Source organism: Thermothelomyces heterothallicus, assembly GCF_042370625.1.
Source record: "Thermothelomyces heterothallicus CBS 202.75 unplaced genomic scaffold P884_scaffold_5, whole genome shotgun sequence".
NCBI classification, from domain to species: domain Eukaryota; kingdom Fungi; phylum Ascomycota; class Sordariomycetes; order Sordariales; family Chaetomiaceae; genus Thermothelomyces; species Thermothelomyces heterothallicus.
This window is the reverse complement of record NW_027192566.1, coordinates 1,422,371-1,438,003: the sequence shown is the minus strand read 5'-3', so window position 1 is coordinate 1,438,003 and position 15,633 is coordinate 1,422,371. Positions and strand designations below refer to the sequence as shown.

Here is a 15,633-nt window from a genome sequence, read left to right as displayed (position 1 = left end):
CCCCCCCCGGCGCATTACGTGTTATGAGAGACCCAACCTTGGCCTTGACTGACACTCCGGTACTAGAACCACATTCAACGTTGACGACTGGGTTGCGCACACCCCTCGCGATGTCGTGACGAAGAACTTCGGTCTCGATCCTTCTGTTTTTGACCACGTCCCGAACCCGAATCCCAACATCTTCAACGGCACCGTGAGCACCAAGAACGTGACCGGAAACCCGGACGACGTGCTCACGGGCAATGCGTCGTTTGTGTACCGAACGTTCCAGCATGAGCCGGAACCTGTTCCTGGAAAAGGCGGCGAGTTTTACAAGATCGACTCTACCAACTTCCCCGCCAGCAAGACTCTTGCTGCTACCTATGTCAGGCTCAAGCCCGGTGGCTTGAGGGAGCTTCACTGGCACCCCAACGCCGAGGAGTGGCTGTATTTCCACCAGGGAACTGCGCGCGCGACCGTTTTCATCGGCAACGCCGCAGCACGTACATTCGACTTCAGCGCCGGCGACACAGCAGCCTTCCCTGATAACACTGGGTGAGTATTATCCTCGAATTCTAAATCGGTTTAATAAAACACAGAAGACAAGCAAAAACGATTGAAAGGAATATACACTAATTAATACTCTGGGATCGGGTGAAGTCACTACATCGAGAACACGTCCGAGACCGAGGATTTGATTTGGATTGAGATTTACAAGTCGGATCGCGTGGCCGACATCTCGCTGACACAGTGGCTGGCACTCACACCACCCGACATTGTTGCTCAGACTCTCCAGATTCCACTGGAAGTTGCGGAAAAGCTCCAGAAGGAGAAGCAGGTCTTGCTTCCGTAAATACGTAGGGACATAACGAGCAAATGATATCTGCAGAAAGACCATGGGGAAGGGGGGGAGGTTAGGGGTTCATTTTGGAAGATTGAGCCCCCCGGGGGGGGGGGGGGGGTCGCGCGGTAATCGTATTAGTAGTGTAATTAATGCTCCAGCCACCAGCCAGTAATTTTAAACCTCTGATTACAAGCTCGATGCGTACTTGCATCCTAGGCACTCTACTGCCTGCTTCCTATGCCTGCTCTTATACCTCTACGCGCCCTATACCTATACTAATCGACTTTAGCCGTTCCTATACCTACTACTCTTCCTTGCCTGCCGAGTGTATAGTATACCTAATCCGTAACTATAACGACCTTACCCTTAACGCTATAACTATTATTTTAGAGGGAGAGGATAAGGAAGAGGAGGTTATAAAGTAAGTATATTATATACTAGTTAATATATTTATTTTATTTTTATAATTAGACTATCTCTATAGGCATATCTATAATATGGTTATAATATGTCTATAATACGGTTGTAATACGTCCGTGACGTAATCGTGATATATCTGCTACTCGTTTGCCCCGGGTTTACCTATCTATACGAAAAATTTATATCGTTTGCTTTTATACTCTTCCTTACCTCCTATTTGTAATTAGTCTATTATAATAATATACGTCTCCCTATTCCTACTCGAATCTGTCGAGTGCCATAGTATTTTCTAGATTTTCTAACGGTTCCTAAGTTAGGGCGTTATATCCCTTTTATTTTACTAGTATATCGCGTCAATTTCCTTTTCCCCTTACATTCCTAGCCGCGAGGATCGCTTCTACTTCGTATTCCTCCTATAGTAATCCCTCCTAGGAGAGTTCTAATACTAGGTCTAGTTAGAAATCTAATATATATTACAAAGGTAGTAGGTTAGATATAACATACTTAATAAGGTTAATATAGAAGGTAGGGTAGAGGTTATAGGGAATATCTAGAGTTACTATTAGTAGTATCGGTATCGCGATTACTTTATACTTAGTGTTAACCTAGTCAAGTTTATAACTAAGGTAATTAGTCTTAATATTATATAAGGATAGTTATACTTTATCCCCTACTTTAAATCTCTTAGCTAGGTATTAAGAACGATTAGTATTTTCTTGTTAGCGCTATTATATATACACGATAGCGGCCTAGGTCTATTCTATACCTTCTCTTAGGTAATATAAGAAATTGGTAGCTCTTCCTTATAGGGTTAAGGTAGAAGCGTCTAGTAGGTCGGTAAACTATATTAAGCTTATATTATAACTATAGAGGAGGTAGCTTATACTTGTCCTAGTCACCGTTAAGTTATAGTTATTAATTATAAGCTAATATATAAGTAGATGTTTAGGCTAGTTATACTAGGCAAAGGAAACTATAGTCTATAGGATAGTCTATACCTCCTAATTTATACATTCTATACTTCTATCTATTTATAGGTAATAGGCTATTAATAGTAACTACTTGATCCCGATAGTCTTATAGAGAGTGGTCTAAAACTAGCTAAGCTAGTCCGAACCGCGATTAGTAATAATTTGTATCGGAAATCCGTAAAACCGCTACTATACGTCCTAGAACTAGAGTATATACGCCTTAGCTCCTATCGAGGATATAGCTTCGAGCTAGACGTACTTTGACAGCTGGTTAGTAATTACTATAAGGTACTAAGGTAAATTCTCGTCTCGTATAGGGAGGTCGACTATAAAATCGATAGAAATCTATTTCTAGAAGTGGTTAGTAATAGGTAAGGGCTAGAGGAGTCCTTGTTATAGTTAACGTGAAACCTTGGCCCTTTGATATATATAATAGTTCCTTGTAAATCTCTTTATATCTAGGGATATAAAGTCCTAATAATAGTCCCATTAGAGCATTTTAGAGTGGCTGGCCAGGTGCAGAATAGCCGCCTTGCAGAAACTTGTTCATGTCGAGGACGCTGTCTGTCAGCGCGCCGACACCGTTTCCGTCAAAGGTATCCCCTCCCAACACCATCAGGCGATCCGGCCGTTTCTCGAAAACGTGGAGTGCTCGGCTGTATGCCTCTGGTTGACCGCACTCCCTGATCTGCCACTTGTCCGGGTCGCCTGCGGCGGTGTTGAGGCAGAGCCAGCTCCGGTCCGCATCTGACACGATGATCGTGCCCTTGGGTCCTCCCACGGGGGACCAGACAACATAGGGCGATGCATTTGGCGCCACAGTCGTTCTCTCCCTGGTCTCGATGACAATGGGAATCGGCTCGGCCGCGTCAAATTTCCTCGGGTCATCGGCGAGGCGGTAGTGAACAGGATAGTTTACCCCGTGGGAGCTCGAGTTGCCGATGGGCCGTTCATACACAAGAATCCACTTCTTGATGGGCGGGATGTACGCGACGACAGTCATGCCGGGCCGGGCGAGGTATTCGTCATAGACGACGTCGTTGACAACGGGGCCCCAGTGCTTGAGATCACGGGATGTCTGGTGGGCGAGCTTCTGGCCATGCCTAGGATCGCGCTGGTCGGAGTAGTAGACGATGAGCTCGTCGTCGTAAGTGCTGGGACGAGAGGGGAAGGGTGAGGGTCAGCAGTACGACAGGTTGATGATTATCAGGATATTGCTGCGGAACGGGGGCACACATACAGGAGGAACGGCTCCCACACGGGCGTGGCGCCATTGGTGGTGTTGGGACGGCCGCCCTCGGCAGCATGGCTCACAAACTCCCAGGTCCGCCCCTTGTCTGTGCTTGCGTACAGGTCGATACGGGTTCCCTTGTCGCTCCAGCTGTTTCCGGACGCCAGGACGGTGCCGGGCTTGAAGCCCCCAAGGGGCTGTCGCAGCTCGAGCAGGGCGGGCTGCGCGCTCATGCCCCAGCCGTTGACCTGGTCGGTGAGATTCGAGATCCACTGGTAGGTGACGCCGCCATCTTTGCTCTCAAAGATGGGGAACGCCGGGAGGTTGTCGGGCCCGACAACGCCGCTGACACTCGCGGTCACCAGGAGAGTGCCGTCACTGAGCTCAGCGACACGCGGGTACACCGCCCGACCACCCTTGGGTGGTGTGTAAATAACACGGTTGCTGAAGGTGCTAAAGGGAGGGAGATGGTCTGAGTCCGGCGGTACAGGCGGCCCAGGGGGGCCCGGAGGACGAGGGGTATCTGGAGGACCTGGTGGTCGTGCGATGGCAGCTTCGACCGCGAGGCCGAGGATGGCAAAACCACGGAGGCGAATACGCATTGCTCTTGTTCTTCCTGTGGCGGTTTATCTGCGAGATGGAGGTGAAGACGGGAAGCTTGAGAGCAACTGCGCGACCTGCTTTATACTACTCATAGTCTGTGGGTCTCACCAAATGCTTCTTGTGCTGCGTCTGGCCTTCCATCCTGCCAGTTGAACACAAAGTTCCAAGTTTTCGGTCCGGTGCCGACTCTTCTTGCCGATGGATCTGATCTCAAGGTAACATCAGCGGCCCGGGAACCGGAATGAGGCTAAAGGGGAAGCGCGCCTAGCTCAAGTCGACCTCGAGAACGGATAGAAGCGCGCCAATCAGGCCCAGTTCAAGTTAGATCGCACCCCAACAAGTCGACCAAGACGGGGCTCTCCTTGTACCTCAGGAGAACCCGAATCCCCGGGCGCGGTATCTCACCTCACTTGCCCTATGTCGTCAGCACTCACTCACGTCTAATGCATTCGTAGTGCAGATGTATCTGTTGGGGTAATTAGCCCGAAAAAGAAGTAGAAAGAAAGAAAAACAACTGGTGGTTGACGGTCGATCGGTCATGGAAGGGTGGGGAGTCTGCAGTCCACCTGCTTCTAATTAGTCCTGGGATAAACACAGCAAATTGGGCCAACTGATAATAGCATTGCATATTAGTATTTACAGCGTTCGGTGACCAAGAAACTAGGATCCGGATTTTTGTGTGAAATAAGCCCCCGAATTCTTCGTTCTGGTGAATCTCCCCCGTACTGATTATCGGGACTGATCTGTGGCATGTTGTTGCTCCTACCTTGCCAAATCCAGAAGCATAGACTCACCTTGATCAAAGAATGACAGATTGAAAAGGGGAATAATCACAAGCTAATTATGATATCTGTATAGCAGTTTCGAAGATAAGGTGCATACATTCCCATCCTATTAAAAAGAAAGTAAAGAAAAAATTCCGGTTCGATATTTCTCACTTAATTGTTTATTAATGCTTTATTCACACTTCCATTCATCGAGTCTCTCTATGAGCCAGCCACTTGTTGTCTTCAGGGCAGTTTTTCGTTCCGACATGGCCGGGGCATAGCCTTGACCCATCATGACCTTGTCGTCCATACTGCACAGATCTTCGACGTAACTCCATTGGACACACGAGACCCAGGATTCGCAGGCCGCTTCGCACGCGTCTGCAGACTCCCATGCATTCTTCCATAGTGCCATGTCGAAGTCCGTTTCGGGAGTGGGGGGAGACGCCTTGTTCGCTGACGTGACCCTGAGCAAACCGGACTGGTTATCCCACCATTCAGCCCTCTTCCGAAGGTTGGGAGCAATCATGGCCATGAAAAAGTCGCGGTGGAAAAGCGGTTTCTGATTCCTGGAATTAGCGATGAATGCCCCCCTTTAACAAGTTTACGATGGTCAGGTGGTCGTCGGCTTACCCTGAAGTCCCACGCACTCTCAAAGTCGAAGTAGCGCGCAACGTCCCGGTTATGGACCTTATGCCACGACATGAGGGGGCTGCACCAGTTCCACCTGCTGAAACCGAACCGCCAGTGCACGACCGGGTTGAAGCCCCATGTGAACTTCTCGTCGCCCCCGTTCTCCCCGAACCGCACTCCGTACGTGTTCAGAGCATGGCCGAGCACTTGGTCGCCACAACAGTGGCTTGCCGTGTAATCCTCGTACTCGGCGGACAAGTTCGGGTTCAGGCCAAAGGTCTTATCCCAGGCACCGCGGGAGAGCGCAAATCCGGCGCCGCCGTGGGCAAAGACAATGTCGGACTTGGCCGCGTAGCTCCCGAGGTAATGCGGCTCGCGCCAGTCAAAGGCCGACAGGTAGCTGAGCACACTGGGCAGGAAGAGATAGGCGTCGTCCTCCATGTAGATGTACCACTTGGCCTTGGGCCAGTTTTCTCCGGCATGTTGCATCAGGGGCACGAATTTGTACTTGTCGACAATCCAGCCCCCCGGCGGGCCGTAGTTGTCGCCGTCGACTCCGGCAGCCTCGACGTACACATTGTGGCCCGCATATTCGGGATTCTGATGGTATACGTCAAAGTCGGACAGGGCCTTGGTGGCCGCAGAGACGTTCGCCAAGGCGTCGATGATGTCGAGATTGCCGATTCTTTCCGGGTGGTCGGAATAGACCGCGACATTCTCTGGCGGGACCCGGGAAGGGGATAAGGTCGTTGCCAGATGGATAAGAAGTCGTTTCCACATGGATGTGCTGCCCGTCTTCAAGATCAGAAGCACGTCGTTGGCTGACAGGTTGCCGTAAACGGGGTGCTCATCGGCCCTTAGGCCCCCCGCAGTCTCTGTCGCCGACGCAGACCCTGATGTTGGCGAAGTTGGATCCGACCACGTAGAAGGAGAAGCCGTCTCCGGTTCTGACGGTGAAGGGGACCTCGTGTCGCTGTGCTGGCCCGAGTTCCATCTCGAGAGCTCATTGCTGAAGTTGTTCACCGTCGGGTCGACGAGACAGTATACCGCCCAGAGACATATTGTGATAATGATTACCGGGAAAAGCCGGTTATTCTTGTGTGTGATGATCATCTCCCGTCGAAACAGCTTCCTCCTTGAATGGAAGGCGAGGTCGTCGACGATATTGATACTGCGTAAGTGGCGCCCGTCAATGAGCGATGAGACGAGCAAGCAGGGCGTCAGACTTCAACTGCTCGAGTCGTCTCCCTTTCCGTTTCTGGCAAGCAACAAGTCTTGCCCCTGAACGCGGGACCCCTGCCAGCCTGGTTGTTGGCATCCTGAAAAAAAAGGTCCGTATTCCGTAAGTACTACCCTGAATCTGACCGCCAAGGATCAGCCCTGCTACCGAGATTTTTTTTTTTTTTTCGCCTCGTTCTTCGCAGCAGCTACGAGTGCTGTATAGAGAGGTTATCAGAGTTCACTTGCAAGTAATCAAATATCAGAATGTGCAGGGTAAATTACGCTTATTAGTCGTCAGCTCTCACGACAAGTGCTTTCTTCGGTATCAGGTATTAGTCAGACCTCGCGTACTAGATCTTCAACATCCAGCCCTGAGCCAGGCTCCGGATACATCGGCGATATATCCGTAAAATCATCGGAGTGGCCTTGCTTTGCTAGCGTGCCAAATCCGGCCTAGTGTGATCCTCACGGCTCGTTCGAATCCGTGTTCTTTTATTTTTTCGGGTTTCGCCATTGACACGGCAGGTCCGCAAGGCACATGTTAATTTTGCACACGATCCATGCATAGCAAAGCCCCGTGTGATGTCCAATCACGATAGCACGCAAAATGGCCAAGGACGGCCCATGGAGAGCCACACCCAGGCATCTACGAACCAGACTCCAGGTTCTCGCTCAAGCTTTTCCATCACGAAGGCGCAGCCGCTCGGCAGATTCGTGTCGATCAATACCGCATTCTGTTGGCGTCCGCGTTTGAGGCTCCCAATGACTCCAGCGGCATGGATTCAGCGGGGTGCCTATTTCGATATTGCCAGGGGAGAGGGGCTTTTTTTTTTTTACCACCTTGTCGGTCCGTAATAAAATAGGGGCGAAGAGGTAGAAAAGAGTGGTACCTTGCTCGCTCAGAGATCGAAATTAATAACTAGGAACAAAGAAGAGAGAATGTGGCCGGTTGCCGGGCGAAGCATTGTTTACCCTGCGCTGATCTGCGGACCGTGAATACTCCGGAGATGTTCGTCGATCATGAACCGGGCGGCCGGGATACCGAACATCCGGCCCCCATGGGAACCAGCGGCCACCGGGTTTCGGCTTTTCGCCAGGTCCTCAACGTGTTTGGGTGCATCTTGGCGGTTCCGCTGTATTATCTCACAACAGCACACACTCGGTATCCAGTCACGCTGGATATCATCATCACCATCGCCTTTACCGAATTGAATCGGTATGTCATCGAGGGATGTCGAATGGCCTTTCAAGGCCGGCAAAGATCAGGTCGTGACACGGCATCGCTGCCGGAGAACTGGGACGAGAAGGCGGCTTGGTACTTGGAAAACCAGCAAGAAACGCCGAAGCTGGAGTGTTTGGCGGCGGTAGTAGGTTGGAGAGAAGATCCTGGCCTGTATGCGCGCGCACTGGAGAGCTACAAGTCGTCGAAGGCATGCGTGTTTCTGCTCGCGGGTATCGATGGCGACGAGGCGGAAGATGAGGACATGGTCCGAGTTTTCAAAAAGGTAATTATGAGCCCTCCATAACAAGCCAATGTCGTCACCGAATAAGATTACCGACGCTTAGAACTTCCTAAGGTGTATCCAGAGCACTCGGCCGTGATCCATATCCCGGAGCCTCTCGGAGACATTGCCGAGAGAGTTCGCGCCAAGATCATCGCCCAGGGTCGCCATCATCAGGACCCGGTTGGCGACGACGAGGTCGACGCCGTCGCGATGCAGTACTGCATTGAGCTGGCGAAATCCATTCTGGTCCAGCACAATCTGCGGATCGGGGCGCCGGACGGGGTGCGACACCTGTGCCTCAAGCAGCGCCACATGCACAAGAAGGGCATCATGTTCACGGCGTTCGTCTTCTCCCTCGTCATCGCCGACATCCTGGGTGTCGAGTTTCTCTGGTCCTCGGACTCGGACACCATCGTCTTCCCGGGCTCGCTCGAGGGCACCATCAACACGTTCGCAGCAGATCCCGACGCAGGAGGAGCCAGTTCCGGCTTGGTCGTCCACAATGCTGAGGAGACCACGGTCACGAAGCTGGCATCTGCCGTCTATTGGGGCGAGCTGTACCTCACACGCTCCACCCCGGCCTGCACCGGGACGAGCGACTGCCAGAGCGGCCCGAGCACGGCCTTCAGACTGGCCGCCTTGCCCGAGATCCTGATCCCCTGGTACCTCCAGAGGGCTCTCGGCAAGCGCATGATCGTGAACGAGGACCGCCATCTGACCACGAACTTGCTACTCCGCGGGTGGAAGGTCATGTTCGCCTCGGACGTGCTCGCCGCAACAGACACGCCTACCACCATGTCCCGGTGGCTGAAACAACAGGTCCGGTGGGCGAGGGCAACGCATATCGAGTCGCTGCTGCACCCCCGCGTGTATGCTACCAGCCACCCGCTCCTCTTCTACGGTATGGCCAAGCGGGAGTTCGGTCCGGCCATTGGCGCGATCGCCATCATCTGGTATTTCTTCACGTCCCAGCAACTGGTCGTCTTTTCTGTCAACGATCTCGTCTGCCGAGTGCTGGTCGGCTCTTGCTACAACATTCTCAGGAACCCGGACCGGCTGAAGGGAGGAGACCTTCTTTGGATCCTCCCTAGTATCTTGTTCTACTACATTCCGCTTCCGGCCGTTCACCTCTGGAGCATGATGACCATGGGCGCCGATGGGTGGGGCACTAGCATGAGGGCCACTGGTGAGCGAGCTCGAAAGGAATCCTTGAGGAGGGCATGGTTCGAGACGGGCTTCTTCGTCGTGTGGATGGGGATACTGGGCGGCGTTGTGGCGAAGGTTCTCGGGGCGTACTTTGGTATGGTCTGGCATGAGAGAATGGCGGCGATCCTGGTCAGCGTTGCCATCTCATCATTTGGGGCTTGGAGCATCACCATCGGGGTATCTTAGACACCGTAATAATGATTGCTAGAAGGCTAGAAGAAATGCGGTTTCCTGGCGTTCAGGATCTCGAAAAAGCCAAACCAGATGACCGAGCCCAGAGCATTGCCGACTTATTAAAACTTCAACGATGTTGTCTCCAATATCATCGAAATCAACCCAGAGCTACGCACTTCCTACGGCGGATTACATGATACACTTTCGTCGCTAACCATTCGATCAAGAGAACGTCTTAATTTCACCTGTGATGATAATGGACTTCCCCGAACCCCTCCCAGTGGGGGGTGGCGTGTCGAAGGAGGGGAACAAGTCGAAAGCTTAAGGACACCGGGCTGAATCCAGCACAGGACTCACCGATCGGCCGACCTGGCATTAATCTCAAGATGGCTTTTGAAAGTATATCTCAGTGTTGCATAGGTAGCTGTAGCAATTCTACGGGCCAGCTGCCTCCTCTCGGGCTATGACATCAGGTCTTGAAAGGAGGTGGTTGGCACACACGGCTGGATGCGGGTAGCTTCTCTATATCCGAAACAATCTTCGAAAGCCAGTGTACATGTTCCTTGCATGCATGCATCAATGCTTCACACCTTCAGATGCGCTGCCGGTAGTCCGTACTCTTGTCAGAATTACTCAAGCGTGGGGGTATGTACCGTACGCCTGGCCGGGCCTGACCCTGTATTCGTCATGCATTCAAGAGAATATTGCTTGTGTCTCTGCAATGTTACACCCCCTATTTACCGCCGGTGACTGACCTTGATTGGTAGTGGAGGGTGTGCGCGGTCGATATTGAACGGCAAAGCCGGACCAAGGCACGGACGGGCCCGGACATTGATGGTAACGAGGACTCACACTGAGGATCACGACAGATAATGCATATTAGAAGCTCAGATGTGGTCTTGTGCCTGGCAGGAACATCCAGAAAGCATGTTATTGGAATTCCTTGTGGTCCAGTAGTGTATGTACAGCCCGCCACAGCTTCTTGGCGGGGGAGGAATCGTCACGGGAATTTGTAAGCCTCCGCTTTGGAACACCACGTGTAAGCCCAGCAACAGGAGATGATGCTTGTACACCGAGCGGGGAACAACAGTCACGGCAGCAGAGGAACACTCGCAGGACAATTTACATATCGAAGTGTCATACATAAACATATATGACGGAAATCAAATCGACACTGGAAGCCCGGTCGTCGGCGAGAAAGCTGGTGTTGGCACCAACGGTGCGTACAGCTCCAGAATGTGTTGGCTTCTTTGAGGATGAGTGAAAAGGCCGATATGGTCGTGTCAGGTTAAGTGAGTTCCGCGTGATACAGTTATGAGCAACGTAAGCGTCCCTGCCGGACTGGAACGACAGACGAGGTGCGAAAAATGCGCAGTGGTACTCGACTTGTAAAGGGGACAAATATACGAACACAGATGCAGGACCAGGTGGCATGTTTTGTGATCGACTTGAAGGAAGCCAGGGCTTAGGCGAAGGATGGAAGATCGAATAAACGAAAAAAGGAACAAATCCAGGGCGAGGGCGGCAAGCACAAGGAGGGGTAGAAGGTGCGATTCGGCCTTTTTAATTTTGATATTTGGTGATTGCGAGTACTCCTTTGCTCGACGCACTTGTGCAACATTAGTACCGATAGTTTGTATCCGCTGATCGAGGGTGGGAGGGTTTCTTGTCAAGCCCGCGCTTACCCGCTGTGCTAATCTCACAGCGTCGTGCGTCATTGCGGAGCTGAATGACCCTGTCGATGGGCATCGAGACGAAAAGAGATCAGTCAGCCGAGTCTTCCGATTAACATGTACCACAGTATACATCCTCACACCACTTGATAATCAGCGCTAGCAGCATTCTTCCTTGCATGATGGCAGGTCCGAGGGATGGCTCGCGTGATGCTGCATCACGCGGGCAGAGGTAGGCGCCTCTTAGCTGATGTGTCCCTTAAAAAGATCGATCCGGCTTCCCGCCAGTTTCCTAAGGATGGGGTGGTATTTTGGGGGTGTAAATCTCCCGTGGGGGGAAGTAACGTTGGGGGCACAGTCCAGCCGCCAACACCTGCCCCGAGGTCGTTCCGTGAAGTGCAGAGTAACACATAATTCAGAGGAATGGTACAGATATTTGAGGTACACCAGATACAGCATGCTTCGTCGAGGTTGGCGCAAAAGGTAGGGTTTTCCGGCGAATCACGTCATAGCCCCGATCGGGGCCCCAATCGGACGCAGACAAAGTAACTACTCGACGACGGACTCGAGGGGATGGATGGCGTATGCTTTAAATCCCCGGTGAAACGGGCTACTTCGTACGCTGTGCCAGGATTAAGGTAAGGAAACTTCGCCTAGGTACAGAGTAGGTATGTGTATAAAGTACCAAGTACGGACGTACGGAGAACAGCCACGTGTAACTGCCTTCAGAATCCCTAAGCAGCAGGTACCAGTGCCTAGGCACCAACCTGCTGCGCATGCAGCTTTCCTCGACGAACCCCACGGTCAAGGACTGCCAAGCCAGCCTTGCCTCCCTTCGGCAAGTGTCGGGTAATCACTACGGAGTGCGGAGGGTAACTACAGGCCTTTGTAAAACGGATAGATGCATCGACGGCAGAAGCAGTGCTTGATAGCACGGCTGGAGTGCTGCGAATTGCATTGTATGTACAATACGGATTGCACAGTTTGCAAGTGGATTATCCACCCCAATTTATCTTGCCTTCGAGTTGACACTGTGTCGACCCCGAGATCTCGGCCGCATTGGCTGCCTTTTATACGGTGGCGGAATTACCTGCATGGGTGGTTTTACAAGTCCTGGTTCCGTCAGACGTCGACCATCGGCTGGGGTGGTCTGCTGGCCATAGGGCATACTACTCTTCGTCAATGTGATTGCCGTTTCGGGCGCTGCCACTGCTCATCGGTACCAAAGGCACGGCCATCAGCTCCGCTGTTCCTTGCTCAAGCCTTTTCCACAAGGTGCATACTCCAGCTCGACTTCTGCTTCTTTCGCTTCTTAACCTGTGTATCGCAAAGGGTTCAAGTTTCTATCGGTGCATGGTCTTGCAGCTCGCTGGACCCCGTAACGTCAGTCCCCGACTTTAGTAATCAGGGTTGGGGGTCCCCTGCAGCTCGCTGTGCAGTGCCAGTTGCCCCTCAATCAGCCTTGCGCATCGGCCCGCCGCCCCTCCTCAACTGACGACTGGGCCACATCCGCTCTTCGTTTGCGGAACCATCGCATCCACCGCTCCCCTCTGAATCACGACGATGGCAGCCCCCCATCCGAGCGAGCATCGACATATGCGCGGCGGCAGTCTCAATATTCCACCACAGGGCGCTCGCCCTGGCGGCATGATGGGCGCGATGCCCGCCGCGCGTTTTGAAGGGCCCCGAAGCCCACCAAGTGAGTAGCTCTGCACATTCCGAGTTTTCTCGACGGGCGGATCTCTCGGTTCAAACGGCCTTCTGCTCTGAGACAAGCGACCCTGCCGGAGCCCTACCCTCGAGGTCCCACGGTTTTGGTTTTGCAACTCTCATGCTGAATGCCCCTTTCTCTGCTCCAGACACGTCCCATGTGCCCTGCAAATTCTACCGACAGGGCGCCTGCCAGGCAGGCAATGCGTGCCCGTTTAGCCACGACCTCAGCGCCGCCTCGGAAACGGTGTGCAAGTATTTCGCAAAGGTGCGTCTCTCCAGGCGCCGCCCGAGTTGCACGGCGGTGATGTGCATCCGCCGACGCTGCCCGATCAGGCGGGCGTTGGAACACGGTCGTACTGACTCGGTGCCACACGGTTCAGGGCAACTGCAAGTTTGGTCCGAAATGCGCCAATATCCACGTCCTTCCCGACGGACGCCGCGTCAACTACGGCAAGAACGGCGTGACGATTGGAGCCCCGCCAAGCGTCCCTCTCGGCGCTCGCGTGAACCCGACGACATACCACCACCAGCCGTCCACCAGCGCGCTTACCACCTCGTTTTTGCGCGCCGATCAGCAGCCCCCGTACCACGCCCCGGCTCCCTACCGAGCTCAGGATGACGCATACGGCCACCAGCTCATGGAAAACAACCTCCCGATAATAGACACCACATACAGCTCGAATCCAGCGTCCGCGTATGGGTCGCCTCGTGACGAGGATGCGAACCGCTTCGGGCTCGGTCTCTCCCCCGTGAACGCCAAGGGCCTCTCGGTGATGGATGCTCCGCTACCGGCATCGTTTGATAGCAACGGCATCTCCCTTGCCGCCCGTTACGGCCCTTGGCCGGCCTCGGTGCCCTCCAAGTTCGGGCTCGACTCGCCCTCGCCGTCCCTGCACTCAGTCAGGGATGCCCGCACTTCCGAGACACTCAAGCTCCTTCACAGCTCCGCATTTGGAAGCAGTGACCACCTATCTCCCTCGGCTCTCGGTGCAAGCGACACAAACGGCTTCGGGAGCAGCCCGCCAGTAGGCTCTGCGACGCTGAGTTCCGCACCAGGGAACGACGAGTACTACGGAAAAAGGCTGATGCATAGCAGCGCGATGCGGTATACCAAACCGCGCTTGATCAGCAGCAGCGTTCCCAAGATTGACCGCGACTGGGAAGCCGAGTTCATGTTTGAGGAGGACTATGTCCCCGGGGCCCTGGCGAACGAGGTCCTGACACCGGCCGAGAAGGCCAGGAGGGGCTCAGCGACCCATACGGTACGGATGACGGATACCGCTGAACCGGCAACCGACTCTCTCCTCGTCGGATCCTCCAAGTTTGGCAGCCCCGTCGCTGCGAGCCCAAGCCGCTGGGGACCCCTGTTTCAGCGCCAGAAGGAAGAGGAGCTCGAGGCTAGCGGCACAACCCGATCCATGAAGCACGTTTCGGCATTTGGCCATGTGGGAAGTCCGTTGAGAAACTCGAGCCTGGCACCGAGCCTAACAGCCGATGCCGAAGGACAGCAGAGGACAAGCAGTGCAAACGAGTCAGTCTCTGTCTTGACCCGGCAACTTCGCGAGACCCAGTTAGGAGAGGGGGTTTCGGCAAGCTCCAGTCCCCGTTTACAACCCACTGCAGTGCGCAATCACAAGTCCACCGGATCAGGGACGACAGCCGCCGGCATAATTGGAAAGGAGCGGGAGAAGGAGCGGCCCCTCGAGAGGCACATTAGCAGCGGCTCCATCGGGTCGAGCGTGACGGGGCGGTTCACTACTCCCATTGATGAAGAGGACTCCTCGTTTGTCTTTAGGATGGAGGAGGAGGATGACGCTCAAACGCGGGCGAAGAAGCGTGTCTCGGGAGGCAACCCGGGTACCACAAGCCCATTGAGCACTACTTGGAGCTACGCCAATGTAGTGGCCAACAACCGGGTCGCCCCAAACGGCAGCAAGGGTGCCGCCTCGAAGGATGCTGAGACGGTGGCGGGTCCGTGAACCAGACACAGGAAAGGCTAGGCTCCGGCGGACATTTCTCAAGACCACAAAATCACTCTCTAAGGATAAAGGCACAATAACGGGCTGCATCAGGGTCATTGGCAACGGACTGCATCGGTGTGTTTCAGCATTCATGCCTCTTTGAGAATGTTGGGGCGCAACCTCCGGAGACACTGCTTGGCGTTTAATATCCACAAGGCGTTTTGCACCGGTTGGTTCTCGACACTTGATTTCTATATTTTCTGCGCGGTGGTAAGGCTAGGACAGTTTTTGTATAGACGGCTCTGGAAAGGGCGTTTGTGGACGATGGGTGCAGATTCCTCTGCAATGAACGGGTGGTGAGGACGGGCCCTGAACAGTAAGCGCAAATACACGAATAAGGGTTTTATAGTTGGTTCCTGGCAATGAAGTATGGCAGGGCATGGTTGTGAATTGCATGGATTGAGCCTCATATTGTCACGTTCGCTACTCGAGCACACAAAAATCCACGGGGAAACCCATTAATCCACGCTGATCACGATGAGATGCGGAGGTATTCCTGTCATCCCAGGCTGCAACACACTGCCACAATACTTATCACTGGGCGTGTGGCTATTCTAGGCTAGGGTCGTGGTGATCTGGAAATGAAGGCACCTCGTCTCCAAGTGGGGGGAGGTGCAAGTTCTGTGATATGGTCGTGTTCTCCACCGTTATTCCGAAGCCGTCAACAGGTGG

General features: G+C 53.4%; 5 protein-coding genes across 5 annotated transcripts in view; 3 read left to right on the top strand and 2 right to left on the bottom strand.

The window, feature by feature from the left end:
• The window catches only part of P884DRAFT_195273 (RmlC-like cupin domain-containing protein), a gene marked incomplete at both ends in the record, with an annotated part of 1,193 nt that extends 655 nt beyond the window's left edge, over positions 1-538 (top strand). Inside the window, one exon of the mRNA XM_069437896.1 lies at positions 67-538. Within this exon, the coding sequence (XP_069299858.1) occupies positions 67-538 (472 nt within the window). The remainder of the gene's footprint in view (positions 1-66) is intronic.
• A 2,175-nt stretch (positions 539-2,713) lies between these two features.
• Positions 2,714-4,047, bottom strand: P884DRAFT_239215 (glycoside hydrolase family 93 protein; the record flags this gene model as incomplete). The annotated part of the gene is made up of 2 exons (XM_069440125.1): positions 2,714-3,368; positions 3,455-4,047. The coding sequence occupies 2 exons, from the start codon at positions 4,045-4,047 to the stop codon at positions 2,714-2,716; spliced, it is 1,248 nt and encodes a 415-aa protein (XP_069299857.1).
• Positions 4,048-4,793: 746 nt separating this feature from the next.
• Positions 4,794-6,650, bottom strand: P884DRAFT_239212 (glycosyltransferase family 31 protein). Its single transcript, XM_069440124.1, has 2 exons — positions 5,449-6,650; positions 4,794-5,377 (listed from the first exon to the last, which is right to left on the bottom strand). The coding sequence occupies exons 1-2, from the start codon at positions 6,559-6,561 to the stop codon at positions 5,006-5,008; spliced, it is 1,485 nt and encodes a 494-aa protein (XP_069299856.1). The 5' UTR covers positions 6,562-6,650; the 3' UTR covers positions 4,794-5,005.
• Positions 6,651-7,727: 1,077 nt separating this feature from the next.
• On the top strand, positions 7,728-9,566 carry P884DRAFT_275981 (uncharacterized protein; the record flags this gene model as incomplete). The annotated part of the gene is made up of 2 exons (XM_069442900.1): positions 7,728-8,174; positions 8,247-9,566. 2 exons carry the CDS (start codon positions 7,728-7,730, stop codon positions 9,564-9,566), a joined length of 1,767 nt encoding a protein of 588 aa, XP_069299855.1.
• A 3,224-nt stretch (positions 9,567-12,790) lies between these two features.
• Positions 12,791-14,919, top strand: P884DRAFT_268068 (uncharacterized protein; the record flags this gene model as incomplete). The annotated part of the gene is made up of 3 exons (XM_069442167.1): positions 12,791-12,926; positions 13,087-13,205; positions 13,321-14,919. 3 exons carry the CDS (start codon positions 12,791-12,793, stop codon positions 14,917-14,919), a joined length of 1,854 nt encoding a protein of 617 aa, XP_069299854.1.
• Positions 14,920-15,633: the final 714 nt, after the last annotated feature.